This window comes from Pocillopora damicornis, chromosome 5 (assembly GCF_964200805.1).
Source record: "Pocillopora damicornis chromosome 5, jaPocDami1.2, whole genome shotgun sequence".
NCBI classification, from domain to species: Eukaryota; Metazoa; Cnidaria; class Anthozoa; order Scleractinia; family Pocilloporidae; genus Pocillopora; species Pocillopora damicornis.
This window is the reverse complement of record NC_142674.1, coordinates 28,217,673-28,240,326: the sequence shown is the minus strand read 5'-3', so window position 1 is coordinate 28,240,326 and position 22,654 is coordinate 28,217,673. Positions and strand designations below refer to the sequence as shown.

Sequence of the window (22,654 nt, the reverse complement as noted above, 5' to 3'; positions counted from 1 at the left end):
TTTCGTTTCCCACGGCAGAAAGCTATTTTTTTTTGTTTCTGTCCCACATTTCGACGAGCGAAACATTCTAATTACGACCAGCTTTACTAAGTTCAAATCTGGTTTTCCAAGATCAAGCTACCCTTGTGATAGAAGGAAAGCGACTGATAACACTACATAATAATCACAATAATAACAATAATGATAATAATAACAATAATAATGGTGAGGATGATGATTAACAAAATGAGAAATTTACACCTCGATTACATGAAAGCAAGAGTTAAAAATGGCTCCAGAAACTCTCGGTCCGCTAATCAAATGGCATTTTGATAATTTTCATACCTTTTGATTCATGCAATGATCGTCATCGCTGGATGCTAGTTTCCTCTATGATTTGGTTCGAATTGGATACAACACCATCTTCAAAATTCTGATCAGTTTAAATGTACAGAAAATGTCAACTCCACCCCGTGGGGGGAAAGCGTACCACTTTCCAGATTTAAAAACTTTAAAACCTCTTTTATGTATTAGTAACCCTCAAACCGCAATACGCATATTATTGGAATAACGCAAACCCAGTGTATCATGGAGGTACGAAGTTCACCAGTTCATCGGGTTCGCAGTCTCGATATATTGTTTGATTTGTTTTAATTTCAGGATCACAGTAATTCCTGATTGGAATTGCGGAACCTAAGCTGCTTCGTTATTGGACTTTAAAGTTAATTGTCATAGGCAAATGATTACAAACTTCGCCAAGGATCGGGTCCTTCAATTTATAACAACGAATTCGTTAAAGAACTTATTTAAGATCGTCCATAAGCTGTTAACAGTTCATTAAGTGAGTAGGACAAGTCAAACACAGCTGGAGCACTTTAATTGAACTCAAACGGATTGAATTTATTTGTTTGGTTTTCTGAGTGTCTTTTCATCTGTAAATACAGTTTAAGGCAATCAGCTGTCTCTATCTAAATAGTCGCTTGATGATCGTTCAAAGTTAGGCCAAGTTTACTGCCATTCTTTTCAAAGATGGTTGCTTCCTGAGCCAGTATGCATATACTCCATACCGTTCTCTATACTTTCCTCATGGTTATAACGAGGAGAATTTTCCTGATAATCAAGAGCTCCTTAAGTTGACGATCATTTCCTTTGTTCTCATGGTCATAACGTTTGATTTAGCAGTGATACAGTAAGGAGAAACTCGATACTAGTCAGTGTTCAACGGGTTAACACCTCTCAGCTTGTTCTGTGGAATTGGAGTTAGAGTCCATGCTAAAGTTTACCAAATTGTAATCTATGATCCAACACACAGATGACAACAGGGAATAATGCTGTGCATGTTAACGAACGAAACGACTAAGTGTGTTTGCTGAAAAATCTCTTTGTGTTTGTTCCAGCTGATTTGATAAGTAAACTTTTGATATTTGATTAAAGGAAGTTTGAAACAAATACAATTAGGGATCGACCGGAGACAGGTTTAGAGTAGTTGGCTCTAAAACTATCGTTTTTTATATGCAATATTTGTTGGTTTTATCTTATTTGCCTTCTTAAGTAGCACACCAGCTAAGACTTAATTGCAGATTGACAGTGTCAGAACCAATTGTAATTTTTTTATTGCTATCCTGAGGTCAACCTCTAGCTGGTTGGATAAGAACATTTTTTCGATATTTGATCAAGGACAGTTTGAAACAAAAACAACTCCTTACTTTTTCACCTGGAGAAAGGATGTCAGAAGATTTTGGTTGTCTCATAATGAAATTTATAATTTAAAATGTTGGAGACATTTGTTTCTTTCCTCGGTTTTCTCGTTTTGCAAAGACATATTTTTCAAATATACCTGAAGTGGCTTATTATCTTGAAAGCTTGTTTATTAGGCACGTATATACCCGTTTTAAATGAATTTCCACTGGATGTTTCGTTTCCCACGGCAGAAGGCTTTTTTTTGTTTTTTGTTTCTGTCCCACATTTCGACAAGCGAAACATTCTAATTACGACCAGCTTTACTAAGTTCAAATCTGGTTTTCCAAGATCAAGCTACCCTTGTGATAGAAGGAAAGCGACTGATAACACTACATAATAATCACAATAATAACAATAATGATAATAATAACAATAATAATGGTGAGGATGATGATTAACAAAATGAGAAATTTACACCTCGATTACATGAAAGCAAGAGTTAAAAATGGCTCCAGAAACTCTCGGCCCGCTAATCAAATGGCATTTTGATAATTTTCATATCTTTTGATTCATGCAATGACCGTCATCGCTGGATGCTAGTTTCCTCTATGATTTGGTTCGAATTGGATACAACACCATCTTCAAAATTCTGATCAGTTTAAATGTACAGAAAATGTCAACTCCACCCCGTGGGGGGAAAGCGTACCACTTTCCAGATTTAAAAACTTTAAAACCTCTTTTATGTATGAGTAACCCTCAAACTGCAATACGCATATTATTGGACTAACACAAACCCAGTGTATCATGGAGGTACGAAGTTCACCAGCTCATCGGGTTCGCAGTCTCGATATATTATTTGATTTGTTTTAATTTCAGGATCACAGTAATTCCTGATTGGAATTGGAATTGCGGAACCTAAGCTGCTTCGTTATTAGGCTTTAAAGTTAATTGTCATAGGCAAATGATTACAAGCTTCGCCGGGGATCGGGTCCTTCAATTTATAACAACGAATTCGTTAAAGAACTTATTTATTCATTATCATTGATGTCCAATGTGTATTTTAGGACTGATTGTCTTCTTTAAGAGATGAAAATTCATTAAACGAACTTAAATACTTCTCCTTTTCAGTAAAACATATTTTAGCTTCAGACAGTAATGATAAAGTAACAAGGCGAAAAATGCAAATTGGTTTTTCTTTATCCAAAATCGCATTGAATCCTACAAACCTGGATAATAGCTTCCAAAGCTGGATGATACTGTTCAGAATCAGAAAATACTGTCCGAAACTGGATATAAAATTGCACGATATTGACCGAAATAGGACAATAGTGTCTACAATTGGACACCTACATGTGTTAAAAACAGGTAACACATCGTTTTGCGTATTGATTCGCTCTGATATCAAACTTGAGAAAATGCTTTTAAGAGGGAAGGACAGAGGAATTGTTCAAATCTTCGTGCGGCAAAAGAACAAGCTTGCATCAAGTCCTCAATATATTTGTAGATGTTTCTTACCGATTATCTTTACTTAGAAGCATGTAATCTATTAATAGTGCGTGATCTTCGAGAAGTCTTTGCGCGGACGTCTTGCCATGTTAGACGTACACACGATGTAGACGTCAAAGCAGGTTTTTCATCAGTTACAGGAATAGGAGTCGAAAACACTTTAAACTCTAGCTCAGGGCTCATAGAGTTGTATCCTGGAATTCTGTGCCATTTCCCACCACTGTTCGTCACAAACTAGTTTTCTCGGGTTACAACGACATTGATAGCTGCATTCACAAGGACACCACAACCCCAGGGTGACCAATTAGTAGAGCGGATAGTATCGCAGAACACGTATCCAAACAGGTGGACCAGCCTCACGCCTACCATTTTGCCGTTGTCTGGTACCTTGAAACTTCCGCACTACGCATCTCTCGACCAAAAACACACAGAAGATTATCTGCCTTTATGATTCAGGTATCTGCAAATAAACAAAGCAGATCAATAAGATGTAATAGCTTTTCTTGGCTAAATGGCGAATGGATCGATCATTATTATCGCCGGGGGGGGGGGGGGGGGGAATCTCGATTGTGTCTTGATAGAATTTATCTGATTCCTTCATCAGCAGTTAATTGACAGTCAATTTTCTACATCTCCCCCCCCCCCCCTCCTCTATACTCTGTTGGCGAAAACTGATTCCCCGCCGTTCCCTCCAAAAACCATGAGATCCCCATAAAATAATTTACATCTGCAACGTATTTTATTCAGGTGTATCACATACAACTGGTTCTGACATTTAGTCATTGTGCAGTTAACTGACGCGGTAGAATGAAGAGAGCAAAATTGCCCTCAAGTCCAAATTGGTCCCCATCTCTCGAGGGGCCAGTTCAAAAAGCCTGAGAATCAACGTAAACTTGTCAGTGTATGTCTGACAGGGTTGGAGAGGCAAACAGTCACCTGTTGAGGTTTGTATGTGCTTGTTATGGCGTTGAAGCAAACAGGATGTAACATCCACGACAAACGAATGTTTATCTAGGTGAGTATTGTGCAAATAAGAAATTCGAAGTTCAGGGTTGTTTATTTTTTTAAAAAAATGGTAAGTGTATTAATCTGAATGTATGAGAAGGTTAATGCATAGGTAGCAAGTAGTAAGTGTTTCCAAGCAACACGCCTGTAGAGAAGCCACAGTGATAAGGGCACCTTTACCCCTCCTCAGAGCAGCTTTTGATTTCTCCAATCAGGAATATGCTTTTTAAAGCGTGCATTCAAAAGAGCGTGTAATTAGAATTTCGCGTGCTTTCCAATTTCAACTGTGACGTACCATGGCTAATTGCTTTCTTTTTTTTTTAAATACGAAATGTCGTTGGGTATGACATGAAAGCCTGGTTGTTTGTAAATTTTCTTGGAGCTTGTTTGCTCCTAGCAAACGTCTCAATTTCCACAGCTGAACAAAGGAACATACGGTCGGTAGAACGTAAGTGTAAATATCTTAAATTCATGATATTTGTATGGACGGAAAGTGTTTTATTCATACTTAAGTCGTCCGTCGCCGAGCTGACGTGTTAAGCATTTCCCTTATACACTTCGGGTTTTAACCGATCCGCTCAGCGACAGGTACTTCAGATTCAAAAGGAAAGTCTTAGAAAAATATATAAGATTTACATGAGTCAAAATGTTTACGGTGAACAATTAATTTGTTATCTTAAAACAAGAAGTAATATGGTCTTTCAAAGCGCCAGGAATTTATCTGAAAGGAAGGGAATTTTTACCCTCTGTGTTCTGTCTCAACGGCGAACTTTTTCTGAGAATCTGAGGACAAAAAAATAGGAAATAAAAATCTGAAAACTCGTATTGCCAGTGCAGCAAGAGGTATGAACTAGCCTGAAGGGGCTGCTATGAAAATTTCGTCGCTTCCGTATATCAAAAAGACCAATACTTTTATCACTTCTTGTAATTGAGATGAAACTCTTATGGGGCGATCCTAATATTTTAAGACTTCCTGTATTTAACAGACACAAACTTAAATCCAAATTGTGCCTTTCCTCAATACTACCACATTTCCCCCTCCCAAAATTGCCTGAAATTTCTTATTTGGATTCAATGTTGCTTTACAGACGACAACTTTAATCAGGATTCGTTCAAAGTCAATTTTCAAGATGAGAGTGCACCCAAGACTCAAAGTTCTAGTAAACTGTACAAAGTCGGGGATAAATCCTTGGTCAAGAGTAGTGAGCCTTACGGTAAGTACATGAAATCTGGTGTCGGCTCTCTTCTCGCTTCAATCCGCTGAGGGTAGCCTAGGCAAGAGAGATTTTCTCCGGCCCTGCGGCAGATTGGAGTCAGGAAAAGGCTGGATTTTCAGACTATGAGCGAAACTTTTCGGCAATTGAGAGCGCTTCTCGATTGAGAATCAAATATTCACAACTTATGGATCAAAATGAAGATTAGTGATCAAAAGGAGTCAAGGAGATCCTAATTTAAACTACCTGGAGCAAGGCGAAAGTGATCGAGTCGCAATTGGTTTTATTGTGCTATGTGGTTGGTTGTCGAAAGGATTGCGATCAATCACAGATCAGTTTTAAACAGAGCGTCGAGAGCTAAGTGTCGAAGGTAATCCGGAATTGCTTTTGTTTTACTTGCCTTCTGTGATTGGCTCGGAAAACTCGCGCTATCCTTTCAACCAAACAGATGCAAAACTTAAACAAAAACAGTCAGTCAGTTAGTCAGTCATTCATTCTTCAATCAGTCAGTCAGTCAGTCTGCAAGTCACTCTATCATTTAGTCAGTCAGTTATTCACTCGGTCTGTAAGTCAATCAGTCAATCACGCTTTGCATTCGCCCACGTTTAAATTCTTATACCGAAAAGGAAATCTTAATAGCCTTTATTTGATATTATGTATTGCATCATTTCTTGAGGGTATTTGCTTGCTTATCTGCTTATATATCTATTTATATAACAGCAAGGCATGCCATTAATTGCTCAAGTAGTCCTTGCCCGGCCGAATCTGCCTGTGGTAGTTACAACGTTTGTTGGTGCGGTGGTGACAGCAGACTTCGCTTGGTGGGAGGTCTTAATTGCATTGGTATGTATTAGCAATATGGATAAAGGGGATAAGTTTCTAAAGAAATTGTGGTGCTGCTTTGGTAGGAGAGTATAAAAAGGTGATGGTGTATCATCAACTGAGTTGATAGCGTAAATTAGCCTCCGTAAGGAGTTTAAAAGCTGACGTTTCGAGCATTAGCCCTTCGTCAGAGCGAATAGGCTAAAGCGTTATACCGTAAGCCGTGTACACGGAACGGAAACAATTAGAATCTAAATTTCATCAAATTTTTTGCCAAAGAAACCATTTTATGAGTTAAAGTTTAACTGAAAATAGAAGTGTGTCTCACTTCATAGCGAAAAAACTAATTAGAATGTAGCTCAGTCAAAACTATCTTTTCTTTTCTGATCACAGACATAAAGAAAGGATGTGATGACCGTACTTTTAGACCTTGCCATCAATTTGCTGAATGCCAACCTGTGTCTCGAAATCATTTTTTCTGCAAGTGTAAGAAGAAATATGAAGGAAATGGTGTGGAATGCAAAAGAAAAGGTATTTGTAATAAAATTAGCACTTCTTTCCAGGGGAGAGAAGATGGAAACACACACATTGCTTAGTTCCTTTAAGGCCTTTCCTAGGCCCTCGCGGTAAATTTCAAACTCTTTTTCTCCCCCCCCCCCCCCCCCTCCCCTTTCTCAAAACAGAGTGGGGTCTCAGGAAGAACAGGTGCCCAAATTGTTTTTGGTGTCATCTTTTGGGCTTTAGATTTCAAGTGTAGTTTCACGTGACTTTTGATGTAAACAAACCCCGAAAGTTCGGACATTGAGTCGAGCTCGCAGCACATGTGTTCAAACTTCGGCTTTGGAAATTTTTCTTAAATAACTTCCCACTTTCAAGAAACGTTTCTTCGCTCAAAAACTGGCATCTTTCTTTTATCATTTATTTGATCGTGTGTCAAGCAAGTTGTCATTTCGCTGCTGTTGAAGCAGATGTAAAGAATGTTACGGGAAGCGTTGCAGCATGGAATAATCGAATTAGTTCTGCGTACAGTGATGTAGATGATCAGGTATTTTCGGGGTGTTAAGTGCGTAGATTGTTAAATAAAATCACTTCTGTCAAGAAATTAGTGCCCACGAATCCCTGTAGAACGTGAGAAAGCCTGAATTCCCACACAGCATTACGTATCGGAGTGTAGACTCCCTTAGCTGATAAATGTACAGATTTTTTTAACCTTAAGTAACGCAAGTGGGAAATTCTGTGAAACTCAGAACAACCTTCAAAAAGAGTTAAAGTTAAGAATGGCAGATCACAAAAGTAAAGCTGATTTCAATGAGTGTGACAGAGCTTAAAAAATATCTACAAGAACGAGGGATTTCAGCGAGCGGATACTTTAAAACCTCGTTAGTGGAAATCACCTCCGCGGTCGAAAAAATGGTTCTGCCAGTGGTCCAAATTTCGAAAAGGCGACACCACTGCTTTAGACGAATTAATAATTCATAGTATGCTAATACCCAATCTATTTTTCCTGAAGACTCTTAACAATTTTGACGCGTCCCAGCCGTTTGGATTGTACAACATTTTTAATTATTTGATTTGCTCTCATGAACTCATCGCTGGCTCTACGCTCAGATTTAAAAGGGCTTTGGCTACTGCGTATTCCTCTGTCGATTTGCCAGTTTGACGATCAAGTGTCAGAAGGGTTTTACCCAAGGCAAACTTTCTTGCATCTCTCTTTGTCTGCTTAACTTACCCTTTCTTTACTAGCTACAGCAGATATGGGATCAGGATCCACCGACAAAATGTAGACTACAAACGAAGCTGTCTTTCATGCACACGAACGAGTCACCTCGAAGACATGACCTCATCCACTTTTGCCTTCTCTCCTTTTGTCTAACTGCCCCCGGAAAATAGAAAAACTTAACCGGGTCTCCGTTAGCGTTTCTTACCTAGGGGTTGAGGTATCGTGAATCGTTTCTGCAGGTGCCATAAGCACATCTTTTGGTCGTAACCATTATGTTTAGGTACACACTTACTAGACAACTACAATCGTACACGTTCATAGAGTTGAAATCGGTGTTATTTTTGGGAATCAAGGCCTCCTCACGTTCTACAGCGATTCGTGGGCACTAATCTCCTGTCAGACGGGGATTTATTTGACAATCTACGCACTAAACACCCTGAAAATACCTGATCAGATACATCACTGTAAGCAGAACTATAGTTCGACTATTCCATGCCGCAACGCATCCTGTAACACTCTTCGCATCTGCTTCAACGGCAGCGAAATGACAACTTGCTTGACACACGATCAAATAAATGATAGAAGAAAGATGCCAATTTTGAGCGAAGAAACGTTTCTTGAAGGTGGGCAGTTATTTAAGAAAAATTTCCAAAGCCGAAATTTGCACTCACGTGCGCGAGCTCGACTCAATGTCCGAACTTTCGGGGTTTGTTTACATCAAAAGTCACGTAACACTACACGTGAACTCTAAAGCCCAAAAGGTGAATTGGGACATGACCGCACAAAAATTTCAGTAACCTGGGAACTTGACAAATGTTCTTTCCTTTTTTCTTTCATTTACTCTTTCTCTCTTTCTTTCTCTACTCCTCTCTCTAGAAGAAAATTAAAGCACTTTCCTGACTTTTCCCTCCTTTGATGATAGATCAACTGTTTTTGTGTGGTAACTTTTGACAACCTCTATGACAGAGCTTGATGACCCAACCCGTCTGCATGCGAACAATTCACACAGCATTTTATCCTCACAGAAGGAGCCCGTCATTTGTGCTTGTGAGAGCACAAAAGTGCCCTATACCGTGGTATCGGTCAGTTTAAAAGTTAGAAATCCATTTTGTTTGCCAAACGGAAGCTATAGACCTACCATTTATACGCCACTCAATTCCCTCGGCCGCCACAACCTTTTAAATCTGAGTTATCAGGACTTTGAAAATCTGCCGTGTATGTGTTTGACTTTTCAAGTCGATGAAAGATTTCAGAATTTGAAAAGGCCCTTTTTGCGTTTTATAAGTTTGGACAGTGAAATTCGCAACTTAACTTTTAACAATTTCGTTTAAAGTTATACTTTAGGTAGATCAATTATTTGGTTATAAAACAGAGCAAACTTGAGTATAAAATCACCATACATTTTTTTTTCATGATCATTTGAAGTGACCGATGCCAGGAAACGGCAAATGTCACGAAAGTTCCCTATTTGTTAGATGTTACAGATGATTATTTCAGCGTATTTTTTGGAGAGGCAGGAATGATCAATACTATCAAATCGTACAATAGTGCAATAGCAGCGGGCGATTCAAGTTTCAGATTTCATGGTTGCATTAAAAATGAATCAATGCCGAAAATATGGTGAATTACGACCTTGATGCGCTTTGCGTACAGGGACAGTTGATTGAAAACTTCTACTGCAGGACTCATTATGTTGCCTGGTGATAACAGAAATCTTCGTTTGAGGAAAGTACCAGTATAATTGAAATTTACTGCCCAAACTTATACGAATCTTCGCACCATTCGTCATAAATGTGCCAAACAATCCTCTAAACAAGCGCTGTCCTTACCGACCAACTTTGCTATCGTGATAGTCTTAACCTTACGTTTCCGACAAATGTCTTATCATGAATCATTGCAACTAATGACAGAATGTTCTGGTTCAGATTACTATAGCTCGGTTTTAGAGACGACTGATTTATTCAAGCCTGTCCAGACGGTATTTAGTAATCGGGCCTTGAAACAGTATGGAACAATCTGCCGCGGATTTTTTTCTTGCGGCCCAGTAGGTTTGTTTTAAACTCAAACACATAAAACTGTTTGCTACCCTTTATTAAATTATAAAGTTTGACTGCAGTTGTTTGAGTTTTGTACATAAACTACTTTGAGACGAAAACACCCCAAAACAACGCAGAGTTGTTTAATGAGTTTACGTCACTTTTGCTCCTTTTCCTTCACTGAACAACCAGGAATAACTGTTTCTATGGAAAAGTTAATCTCTCTAAGAGACAAAGTCAGCCGGTGGTCATCAGCATTTCGCCAGAACTGCGCCAATTGACACTGGGAAAAGACGGAGGAAGACTTTCACGCCTTGATAACTCCGGATCAAATAAAACAGTTTGAAACAAGCATAGCTGCAAGAGATGCCGAATGTTTGTTAGGTCAACTGTCAGATGCACAGAACATCCAGATGACCCAGGCTCAGTACAAGTTAATTCGAGATTTCCTACTAGTTGAGATATCTATTGCCAAAGCTAACAAGGCAGGGGCTCTTGCGAGCATGACAATTGGGGAATACAGCAGAATGGCAAAGGAAAGTGATGAATTCGTCGTTCTTGTGAAGAATCACAAGACAGACAGCACCCATGGTTCCGCCAGAATTGTTTTCTCTCCAAGATCAAAAAGCTGGATGGAAGTCTTCCTTAAAGTGCGTTTGAAATTTGCTACTTTTGACTGTGGGCCAGAAAAATGTGTGTTGTTATATTCCAATGGAGAGTCTACGGTTTCCAGTCAAATCAACAAAGCTATTAAGTCCGTATGGAAAAGGCCAAAGTCCAGGGCGCACCAAGCCGTAAGTTAGTTAGACAATTCTTAGTGTCAAGCGTACACAGCAGCAGCGACAGCAATGAAGCAATGAAACCTGGCGGATTTGATGGCCCACAATGTTTCCACTGCTACGAGATATTATCGATTGCCAGAAAAATTTAAATCCTCCGTCTGACCTCTAAACACTTGCGTCAAGTCATGGAAGACGAAAGCCTAAGCATTTCCACCGTAGACGAGGGGGAGGCTTCCGAACACTATTCCTGAAGCAAAGACCAAGAAATGATAATAGGAGATCTGTTTTAAGAGGAAATCTAAGGGAAATCCGTGACAATAAAAACGGTGAGGGAGAAAATAGCTGAAAATGTGCAGCTGAGGGACGGGGAGAAATACAGACCAAAACAACAGAGGCAAGTGGTGTTCGAAACCTATTTTCAGCTTTGGAGCTTGATAGGCTGAGAGCTATGTTTAAAGATATGATCACGACATCTGTACCGATCTCAAAGCCCATGGTCAAAGAAATTATTCAAAAGGAAGATGGGGGAAAAGAACTCTTACAAAAAGCCTCGTTAGAAACAACAATTAATCGTGTGAAATTCTAAAGGCACCTTAAAAGAGCATCTAAGACAGCTCAAGATCAGAGTTGTTTTCAAAATAGTTAACAGTTTGGAGGCTTGGCATATTAACTCCGCCTACGCTCCTTTAAATCGTGACGATGGCGGTTTGCTTCCTGACGCCTATTTACACTTCGTCAGAAAAAAGGCCGCTTATTAGTATTCATATAAAAGGACCTCTTGTTGCAGCGTTTAGATCACCCCTGATGAAGGTACTAGACAGGAGTGTCGAAACGTTGGGTCTATGAATTGTAACTTCTTCGGTTACATTCATTAAATCTGCAAACCAGAGTAGCATCAAACTATGTCTAGTTAACAGTTGATTGAGGTCTGGACAAATGTGTTAGATATCCAGCTTACATGCTTAAGCGCCGCCTGTTTTGGTAGTAGAAATTAATGCTTTGAAATTTTTTATCCTGTCCTCCTGCAGTTTTAAGTTCAACCTGGTAGCTAAAGATGTTGCCACCCCGGGGGAAGTTAGTTAGGTCAAAACGCATTGTAATTCCAATTTTTATTCTTCGGAGTAAAAGTGTTACTACATTCCTGTCGAATCTTGCACGGTCTAAATAATTACATAGTTCTGCACGCTTGTCTACAATGTACTGTTACCAAGAGTCTGGAGATTTGCTAGAGATTTTGATAAAATTCACGTTACTATGATAGGTTATACCATCTAATTTAAGTTATTGTTAAGCAGATAACGGAGCTGATTGTTTTTCCTATCTCCACGTCTTTGGTAGTCAAAGAAACACAGTCAAAGTGTAGATTAATATAGTGGGTTGTTCAATAAATGAGACTAGTCAGTGTTTAGAAACAACTGAGAAATTGTATCCAATGCGGTTGGAAAAACATTTTGTTTTTGTTTGCTTTAATTTAGATAATGAACAAGGAAAATAGCTTCTATTGCACTGAAAGTGGCCTTTTTCCTTTGAGTAACATCTGGAAATGAGCTTCACATAAGTTCCCTGTCAAGGTTACCAAAGTGTGCTATTCAAGTCGCCAAAGTTCTCTGATGTCACAAAAGTTCCCTAGTGTCGTCACAAAAGTTTTCTGGTGACGTCGCTAAAGTTCCCTCTGCACATCATAAAAGTTCCCTGTTTTCGTCACCAAAGTTCCCTATTTTCGTCAGAAAAGTGCCCTTTCCTCTGGCTCTCTCTCCTTCTTTCTCTCCCTCCCTCCTCTCTCTCTCTCTCTCTCTCTCTCTCTCTCTCTCTCTCTCTCTCTCTCTCTCTCTCTCTCTCTCGCTTTCCTCCTTTCTTGCTCTCTTTCATTCTTTCATTCTTACCTTCTCTCGTTCGGCTTTCTTTCAATCATCTTTTTTTAATCTTTCTGACTCTTACTACTTTTTTGCTTCTTTTTAATTTTTTGTTTCTCGTTTATTTTACCTATTCTTTCCCTCCTTCCTTTCTCCGTTTTTATCAATATTCATAATCTCCCCCTCCAGTCACACCCTCCTTTCGTCACCTCCTGCCGTGCTGTTCGCATTCGTTACTGTGCTTACGCTCTTGACCATGATTGAAGAGAAGAAAAGGTTTATAAACAAGTTAGAGATAAAGATCGAGGAGGTGGTAAATTTTTGACTCCGTCGCTTAGGCCTTGGACAAAGATAATAATCCCAGTCTTCATTTATAACTACAAGTCTCGTCTTTCTCGTGTGTTTCAGCTCAACCGACAACAAAGTCAACGAAGACATCGAAAAAGAACACGTTAATGAAAAGGACAATCCCTACGAGAAAGCGAGGCCCTACAGGTGTTTTCGGGCTTGTGAAGCACGAAGCTAAGTCAGCTGTAAACAAAGCAATCGATCTGATGATGGACAATGCAAAATTTGTTATTCTTGGAGGAATCGGTTTTGTGCTACTTCTGCTGTTTTTCATGTGCCTCTGTTGCAGGTAAGAAAATCGCAGCCCGATTCTGTGCGCGCATTTTAACAGACCCCTCGCTTTACCCGAGACGACCTTTTGCCCTTGAGACAACTTTAAGAAGCGTTTATATGGAGTTTTGAGTTGCAACAACTGTCCCTTCACCAGTCTCTCTCGTTACCGCCATGCACGTTACATATTGAACAAAATGGCCGCCGCTGACCTAAAATACGCGCGCTCCGGAAAAATGTCGTCCCTCTGTAAGCTGTTATATACAGATGTTATTTAAAGACGTATATAATTTCTAATTCAAAAGTTCATGGTGACTCTCATATTCTATAATTCAGGAGATGTACAAGGAAAAGGAATTATGAAGGGCAAGGCGATTTTCATACCCATACTCAATATCAGAATGTTCCAGTGAATGACTGTTTCGGTCCACTCCCACCGACTCCAACTGCACATCCCGGAAGGGTAGCCTCAGTATACCGTCCAGCTCCACAGCATCACGGAAGGGTATCCTCAGTATTCCGTCCACCTCCACAGCATCACGGAAGGGTATCCACAGTATTCGCTTCACCTCCACCGCATCCCGGAATGGCATCCACAGTATTCGCTTCACCTCCACCGCATCCCGGAATGGCATCCACATCATTCTCTGCAGCTGCACCATCCCGAGTAGCCGGACATCCTCCCCCGCCAACCCCTGCCCCTGTCCCTACCCCTGCCCCTCCCCCTCCCCCTCCCCCTCCCACTCCCCCTCCCCCTCCCCCTCCCCCACCCCCTCCTATGACTGCTAAAGGACATCAACCAAAAGAAATTAAAACTGTTTCACAATCAAGCTTTTATTCTGATGATGGAAACTAAAACTACAAATCACGATGACTGGCTATCATTTAACAGGTAAGAAATAACAGGCTGACTAAGAACATGCGACTGGTGTTGACCGTGTTTTCGTTCAGTTTCCGAGCACCGAATCCCTCTTTCTCTGCTTTCATTTGAGAAGTCGGGTTTGATCGGATACCGATGGAGATCTCGGATCCTGTGACCGAGGTCTTTTTGAATCTGGGCTAGTTATTTCCCAAATTAACCTACAGAAGACCCTTAAGTTATTTTGCGTTTTCAGTGGAGCGGAGACCAGCACAAGGCAAGAGCTAGTCGCGAGTGACGCGTGACAAAGCGCTAGTGAAGTGAATGACAAGGCGCGAGTGACGCATGGCGCGTGACAAGGGGGCGAAAAAGGCGTTATCTTCTGTGCATTCCTCCTTTCGCAAGTTACTTGCGAATGATTAGACTATTCTCCAGAGGGCTAAAGAAAACATCACTTGTTCAACTCAGTCATATGCGTCTTCTTGTTTTCAGGAGTTCTTGCTGAAATGGTTCTTGACGCACATTCCTACTGTTAGTATTATACAACTTTAACATATGAATTTCAACTTTAATCTGGATCAAAACATTTATTCACTTTTGTTTTAATCAAATATTTTACTTTTTGTCGCATATTTTTTGTATTGATTCATATGATTACTGACCAATAAACAACTGAAATCGTCTCGTAACTGTTGTGGTTGTTGTTTCCTTTAATTTTCTGTAACTATACCGATGTGAACTGATACGCGCTTTTAAAATAGATTTCTCCTCTGGGATCTTGAACCAGAAGCAAGGATTTTTGCAGGGCGTAAGTACACTTCACCCCTTTCGAAAAAGTAATAATAGTTCATCTTTAAAACTGGAAAAAACTAAGCATGTTTTCTTACGTTGCGCAAAGGCAAAAAGAATTTCGTGTACAGTAACGAGAGGTCCTGGGAAAGAGTACATCATATCTCGCTCCCAATGCTCTTCTTTGCAGCACGGATGGTTATTTGTCCATTATGGCGGCGGACTTTTATTTCATTCTTCTTTTGGTTGTGTGCTGTGTGCATTTATATGTCTGCCCGTTTACCAAAGTAGAAGAAAGTTTTAATTTTCAGGCAACTCATGACTTACTCTACCATGGAATGAACATTTCCAAGGTACGTATTTTCCAGATTTTTATCGCATATGCCTCAGAAGGTTCGATCATGGGAAAACGTGTTCTTTATTTTTAGCTTTATTCGGGCTGGGATGTAGAATTTTTTTTAATGATAGCCTTTATTTTCGAACCAAAGAACATTTTTGTTTTTTGCTTTGTTTTATAATCAGGGATTTGTCACGATATCATTCATACATGGGTTTAGTGACTTTCGGAGAAAGGCTACGAAACTGGGTGGGAGAGGGGGGGGAGGGGAAGGTGCCTATAAGTAACTGAACTTAAAAAAACAAACAAACAAACAAACAAACAAAAAGGATATAAGTAAAAGTAAAAGAAAAAGAGCGAAACTGCAAAGTAGGAGATAGGCCTGCCATTCTTAGATTTATGTAAGCTTTATTAACTAAAACTGAGAGTAAATCCCAGTGTGATGGCTTCATGGAAAAGGAAAAAACTATGGAGGAGGGGGGAAGGGGTCACATATGGTCTTGGAAGGCAAACAAAACCCACAGTTTTTGGAGAATAACACCTTCAACAGTAGAAGAAGGACCAGGGTGGCTAAAATCTACCCTTTGTTATACCCTGCTATCTTCTCTCTTGCCTACTACAGGCTTTGATTCCCATTTCCTACCTTTTATTATGAAACGATGTGCAGTAATGACTGAAGAATGTCCAAATATTTCCTGTAAAACTTCCAGTACTACCCACCTGCCTGTTCAGTACCCTGTCCTGTACATATCAGTCAATTGTAGTGTTTAATCTTTGTTGTAGTATGATCATTTAGAGTTCCCTGGTGTGGTGCCTAGGACATTTCTTGGACCAATTGTTGTCTCCTCCCTCGCATATCCTGCTGTCAGGATCCTTAAATTTGTTGGTTCATCTAAATTATGGTCACAGTATGTAGGTAACTTACATTTCATGGAATATTTCTTTGATATCAGCATGACTATTTTGCATTATTATTTAAAATGTAACCTTGAGACAGGTCATCTTGCATTTACAAACCTTTTGACCTGTCCTGCATATTTTTGTTTCAATCCTTTAACTCCTAAGATCTCATTAGTAATTCTCTTTACTATCAGCCATACAGTTCTTGTGATGTTAGTTTGGAGAATTTGGGATTGTATCAACTTATAATCCCCTAGAATTTATATTTTTCTTTATTCTCATCACTTATCTGCTTGATATTGTATTGATATTGTAAGGAGAAATTCTCTGTTGGTCACTCATGGGAGTTAAAGCATTAAACACTTTCAATACCTTTTTAACTCAAATTATTACTAATTTTTTTCTTCCACTTTTTTCTCATTTTACATATTCTGATATTTTTCTCATTTCCCCTGATATCTTTTCATTAAATTCTTTTCATCTTTGGGGGTCTCAAACAAACATGTTCTAAGTTTCATCATTTATTGACTCAAATTAGTATAGGTGATAACATGATTCTCAGTGCAATTTGGTGCTAATAAGCAAGAGAAAATTTTTTCAAAGACAATAAAATTTCACAAGCCTGCAGGGTCCAGCAGTGCAATTTTTAGTCTTTGAAAAAATTTTCTCTTGCTTATTTGCACCAAATTGCTCTTGAGATCATGTTATTACTTAATTAACTTGAAAAGGCATCACAGAAAGTCAGAGAGACAAAATTTTGACAGCTTGCACACACTATTTGTAACTTGTACGGTCTTACAACTTTGCAATGATGTTACAGGAAAAATGCACTCATTTTCAGCGAATTAGAGGCATGTAATTTTATCATGCGTGTTATTATATTTCATGTAATTTTATCATGCTTGTTATTATATTTAAAATTGTCTAAGTTTTCATTCTTGTTCTCTGATTTTACTGTTTATGTACACAATTTGTATTTTTTCGATTCCAGTACGATTTTTTCTTGGTTTGCTTGGTCTTCTTGCCTTTTCAAAGTTCCGCAAATCAATCGCAACCAAGTTTGGACAGGATATTGGGAAGATTATCGTGGTACTCACTGTTACTCAGTTTCATTTCTTGTTCTACATTTCAAGACCATTACCTAATACCTTTGCACTCATTTTAGGTTGGTACACACATGTATACATATATTTAACAACTCTTTTTCTGAGGCAAAGTCTGTATAGTGAAGAAATCCCTTAAAATAATGAAATACTGTTATGTACAGCTACCTTCCATTTGGGGCAAAAATATGGTGGAATATTTGTTGGCAGACTTAATATCTGTGCCAATAAGGAACATTACTTGAGAAAAATTGTGAAGTTTTTGAAACCAATAATATCTAGGGACAGATGAATGTCTAGAAACCTTTAAGTAACCCCTAAGGGTGATAAGCATCTAATTTATCCTAACAGTATCATCCCTGATTCAAGCATTAAGGTCATGAGAAAAAAAATAATGATCACAAACCCAAGATGCTCTTGATTGTTAGACAAATTCTCCTTGTAATTCCCATAGTTAATGTATCAAGATGAATGTCTAGAAACCTTTAAGTAACCCCTAAGGGTGATAAGCATCTAATTTATCCTAACAGTATCATCCCTGATTCAAGCATTAAGGTCATGAGAAAAAAAATAATGATCACAAACCCAAGATGCTCTTGATTGTTAGACAAATTCTCCTTGTAATTCCCATAGTTAATGTATCAAGAACAAAATGGAGAACTTACATACTGATGTTAGGGTGTAAAGGTGTAAACATCGCAATCTTGTCAGGAAGATGCCATGCTTAATCCTATTATTTGGTAAGGTAGTTTTGAGGTAAATCCAAGCATTCTGATTGGTTATTACTTGGTCGGGATTCTGCCATATAGACCATTTCCATGGAAACAGTCAAAACCTGTGTATTTTTGTTTGTGAAAGCAGACAAATTCAAAGTAAACAAGTTTGGTCCAAGTGTCATACAATAAACTACTTGCAAACCAAGGGTGGAGCTATATTGGGTAATATTGGTTCTCAGCTGTTCTTTTTGTACATGCTACCACAACCTTGGGCAAGGATTCCCTGATATGGTCCGAGTACTTGGCTTGTAAGAAGTTATTAATCATTTTCTTAATTCTGTCTTATCATGCAGTTCTTTTAGCATTTCATTACTGGCTGGATCAACATCACGCCAAATTCGTTTGGATATCAGCTTTTGCGATTATCATCTTCCGATCAGAGTTATGTATTTTGCTTGGCCTGATCCTACTGCTAGAGCTAGTTACAAAACGTCTGACTTTAGGCACTGCATTTGTCCATGCAGCATCAGCAGGTGTTAGTGCTTTGGGTAAGTGGATCAAAGAGTATTCTTGTTGGAGATGAATTTTGAATCATCTCCATTGTAGCTTGTAGATTGAATAAATCCAAACTTCTCTGGGTTCTCTAGAAAGAAAAAGAAAGTATGGAAATATTTTTAATTCGCATGAGAACTTAATGGCAGTTAGGAAAATCTGGACAGTGTCAGTAATTGAAAATTACTTTATCATTGACACAGGCATAAAAGTAGCACCCAGTGATAAGCCAAAATCCAAGTTTAGCAACTCAAATCTTTTTCTGATCTAAGTACAGAAATTCTGAAAGACAATTTGGCACTGTCATTTTGGATCCAAAAAGATCTAAGTACAGAAATTCAGAAAGACAATTTGGCATTGTCATTTTAGACCCAAAGAGACCTTTCTTCTCAAAATCAGAGATTTGGCAAAAAAATCTCTGTCGAATTCTATATTCTAACTTCTTAACATAAGCAAGAGGGAATGAATATTTACTTTGATGTAGAACTAAATTCTTAGAGCTAGTTGTGGGAAAACACAAGGTAGTACTGAGAATTATGATTGATCAGATCTTGGGATTTTTTCAATTAGCTAATTTTTTTAATTTGTCGATTTTTTTTGCTTTGTCAGACTTTTACATTCTTTCAAACCACAGCAATCATACAGAGAATATTTGTCATGAGGTCAAATTTTTTGATGCATGTTTTCATTCTCATTATTATCAGCTTTGACTGTTTCTGTGGACTCCATATTTTGGAGAAGGTTCCTGTGGCCTGAAGGAGAAGTCCTGTGGTATAATACTGTCCTCAACAAGAGTTCTAACTGGGGTGTATCCTTTCCTTTTCTTATCATTTCATGTTGTCCTTCGGTAACGTTTTGAAAAGGTGAAATAGTTTCCAGTGAGGTCTTAAAACTAAAACACAACTCTCATAGCTTTTTCTAATCAGATGCCTTGGATCAGCAAAAGCTGGTGCACTTGTTTTAAGCTTGTTTTTAATTTTTACATACTGGAAACAATTTCTACATTTGGAGATTGAAAAATTTGTGGGAGTTTTGTGAGCGAGTGAATAATTTTCTGAATTTTATGGGAACAAATTTTTGTGTTTCAAGATGACTTAAATTTCTGTTGGGAGTTTATTTTGAACATTTTCAGTTCAAGCAGTAGACCATTCACAAGGAAAAAAGACAATAATAATATTTTCAAATTCTCTAAACTTCCAATTTAAACAAACAGGGAAACAAAAAAATATTTGAATAATAGATAGCTCTCTGGATGGAAATTCTCTTGAAAGTTGCAGATGCCAATTATGATTATCACAGAACAAGACCATTAATCTGTTTAAAGCAGCAACAGAAAACAGAATGATGTAATTTCTAGCCTTAAGCTTTAAGGAAACCCCTCAATTTTTAATATTTTACTATGTCAGCTTTCCTTTACTGCACTCTAGACCTCACCATTTCTTTGGTATTTTTATTCTGTTCTTCCCAGATGTTTGATGTTTGGTTTAGTCTTAGTCCCTCTGGGACTCTGGCGGAACAGGAGAACCTGGGAACTAGCTGCACCATGTTTAGGCTTTGTGTTTATGTATTCATTTCTTCCTCATAAAGAATTGCGGTTTATTATTTATGTTGTCCCTGTGATGAATGCAGTGGCTGCATGTGGTCTGAGCTTTATGTAAGTATCGTAAACGTTCCAATCTCTTTCCAATAAACTTTTAAATGTCGCTATGGTGAAAGGGGGGAGGGGAGTTTGGTTCAAATTGACAGAGTACTAAAGAATGTCACAATCAAGATTCTCCCTCGATCAGTAGTCCGTATTGAGCTTTAGGAATCTTGAATGAAAATGAAAGTGAAAATTAAAACTTTATATTGGGATACTGAGGGGGCAATATAATCGAAGTGCAACTGCGTGAATTGTAGTCTGTTTCCTCGTACGTAAACGAAGATGGTAAATTTGAAGCCTGGTTACTTAGGCGAAATATGATGTTATTCCGTGAAAGACACAGGTATATCTGAGAAAAACGGCCTTTCCTGCCACAAGTTTCCGAAAGCTCCGTGGTAGAGCATCAGCGGTACTAATTGGAATGTCGAAGGCGCCAGTGTTACTGGGAAAACTCGGAGTTCTGATTATGCTCGTGTCATTCACTAAATTACATCGTCTTTCAAGAAGTCTGCCGTATCCTTACTTCTAAATTTTTAACCATCTTAAAGCTTGATTTTTTTTTTGAGTGCAAGATGACTTAAGACATAGCTATTATAGGGAGGTAGGTGATCGTAAAAGTATTTATCTATGGATTTACTCTGGTTCCTTCCATAGACTCAAAAATGAATCCAAATGGCGTCTCTTAGTCTCTGGTGTGGTCAAACTTCTGACTGTGGGGGGACTCCTAGGGAGCTCTCTAGCAACCGTTTTAGCGCTGTATATATCGCATTTTAACTACTCAGGTGGAGTGGCTCTGCAAAAGCTACATACGCTGTTAGAGAACTACCCAGGTATAGTTAAAGTTATTTTGAACATTTAACCGAGAGAGAGTTATGAATGATTGATGTCTGGGAAAAGTCAGAGATGACAGACTCATTTGTTTTGGCTTCAGAACCTTGTCATGTTCACATTTCTGTCGCTGCGGCTCAGACTGGTGTTTCTCGATTTGGAGAGATCAATCCATCTTGGAGGTGAGGCTAATTTGCGTATCTTTAACAGATTAGTAATTACGATTAACGGTCCTGTTAGATTAGTTGCTCCTTATGAATCTTTTACCGCATGTTTTCCAATGTGTAGAGTAAATTGTAATAGTGGATGTGCTTCGGTTGCTATCTTGGGCCTTTCTATCCCGCTCATGTCGGCAGCACTCAGAGTTGTCTTTTTGCTAGTATGCCTATACCATTTGTAGAGCATCCGAAATGGTTATTGGAGGGTTTTCAGTTCGGAGCCTCTCGGGAGCGTTCGGATTTTGACAGGTACATCGCTAAAAGAATATTCGGCGTAAGATCGAAAGTTCTTCCCCCGTCGCGTGTGCACGGATTTTCTCAGTAGTAGAACATTGGAGGGAATAATCTGAAAGAAGAAAGTTCGTCCCCCGTTGGGTGTGCACGGATTTTCTCAGTAGTAGAACATTAGAGCGAATAATCTGAAAGAAGAAAGTTCAGACCTTGTTGGGTGTGCTCGGATTCTCTCAACGGAAGGGCATCCGAAATAGTTATCAAAAGTTCGTTGGTTCGGCTCCTGTCGGTTGCGGTCGGAATTTCAGAAGGATCATGGCAAAAATGCTCTGATTTTTCCGTTCCCTGGTAAACCTGTGCGTCTGACTGCAGTTGTCATTTCTCATAAACGCGAGTTATTCTTGAATAAAGACGATGACGGGTTTTAATCTTGTTTTTTTTTTTTTTTGCCTCATAAGATATTCGAAGACAGAAGGTCTGGAAAAAGGCAGCCCGGATATGCTGGTTTTCTCGCATCTTATAACTGAACCAGAATGTTACGAGCCGAAGGAGAGTCCGCATTTTGTTCTAGGAGTGGTGAAGGGACTTAGTGGTATAGAGATGGTAGATAGAATATGTATTCTGGAGAGGAAGAACTGGAGGAAAGCCAAGACATGAGTCTTTGATGTTTGCGTTTTAGGCCTAAAATAAGTAAAGAATCAGATTGAAAATGCAAAAGACTAGTGGCAAAGAATTAATATCATTGCGTAGATTGATAAGTTTTTGATTAAATATAGACTAGGCATTGAATTGCTCTCGAAAAGATAAGTTCCTTAACGCTTGAAGATAACTTACAGTATGCAGTCGAAAAGTTGCGATCCACATCGGGAATGACCACATCTAAAGAAACAAACGGTTACTATTCATTACAAACATTTTATTCTCCAAATCAAGATTAAAATATGACAAACTGCTTTCAGCCGCGAAGATCAATTCTTTACTTGTTATCTTATCTGAGGACAAAGAAATAAATAAAGGTTACAAGTTATGTATTAAAGAATAAAAAGTTTCGAAGTACTTAATTCTACATGTCTTCGTGATGTTATGCGGGCTCTCTTACGAGGAGTGGAGGAGAAGGAGAGGTGGAACAGCTGCGGTCAGGTACAAATAAGGTACAACAAACGTATTGAAACTGGAAGGACTGCAGTGGCTTAGGGCGACACCTCTCCTACCCAAACGTTTTCAGATTTGCTCTTTCTTGGAGCCTTGGAAAAATTAAACGAGT

General features: G+C 38.8%; 2 protein-coding genes across 3 annotated transcripts; both read left to right on the top strand.

The window, feature by feature from the left end:
• The first annotated feature begins 4,389 nt into the window (after nt 1–4,389).
• Nucleotides 4,390–14,149, top strand: LOC149046317 (uncharacterized). The gene is made up of 6 exons (XM_089206585.1): nt 4,390–4,618; nt 5,259–5,384; nt 6,105–6,227; nt 6,600–6,737; nt 13,006–13,234; nt 13,552–14,149. The coding sequence occupies exons 1-6, from the start codon at nt 4,519–4,521 to the stop codon at nt 14,069–14,071; spliced, it is 1,236 nt and encodes a 411-aa protein (XP_089062711.1). The 5' UTR covers nt 4,390–4,518; the 3' UTR covers nt 14,072–14,149.
• Nucleotides 14,150–15,045: 896 nt separating this feature from the next.
• Nucleotides 15,046–22,435, top strand: LOC113684862 (dol-P-Man:Man(7)GlcNAc(2)-PP-Dol alpha-1,6-mannosyltransferase). Of its 2 annotated transcripts, none has more exons than XM_027202272.2 (9): nt 15,046–15,216; nt 15,984–16,116; nt 17,092–17,265; nt 18,273–18,467; nt 19,176–19,279; nt 19,899–20,125; nt 20,768–20,943; nt 21,045–21,123; nt 21,849–22,435. In XM_027202272.2, the coding sequence occupies exons 1-9, from the start codon at nt 15,076–15,078 to the stop codon at nt 22,045–22,047; spliced, it is 1,428 nt and encodes a 475-aa protein (XP_027058073.2). In that variant the 5' UTR covers nt 15,046–15,075; the 3' UTR covers nt 22,048–22,435. The 2 variants fall into 2 exon arrangements, with proteins under 2 accessions (XP_027058073.2, XP_027058074.2); XM_027202273.2 differs by having other exon boundaries at nt 15,050–15,216; nt 15,984–16,112.
• The last annotated feature ends 219 nt before the right edge of the window (nt 22,436–22,654 follow it).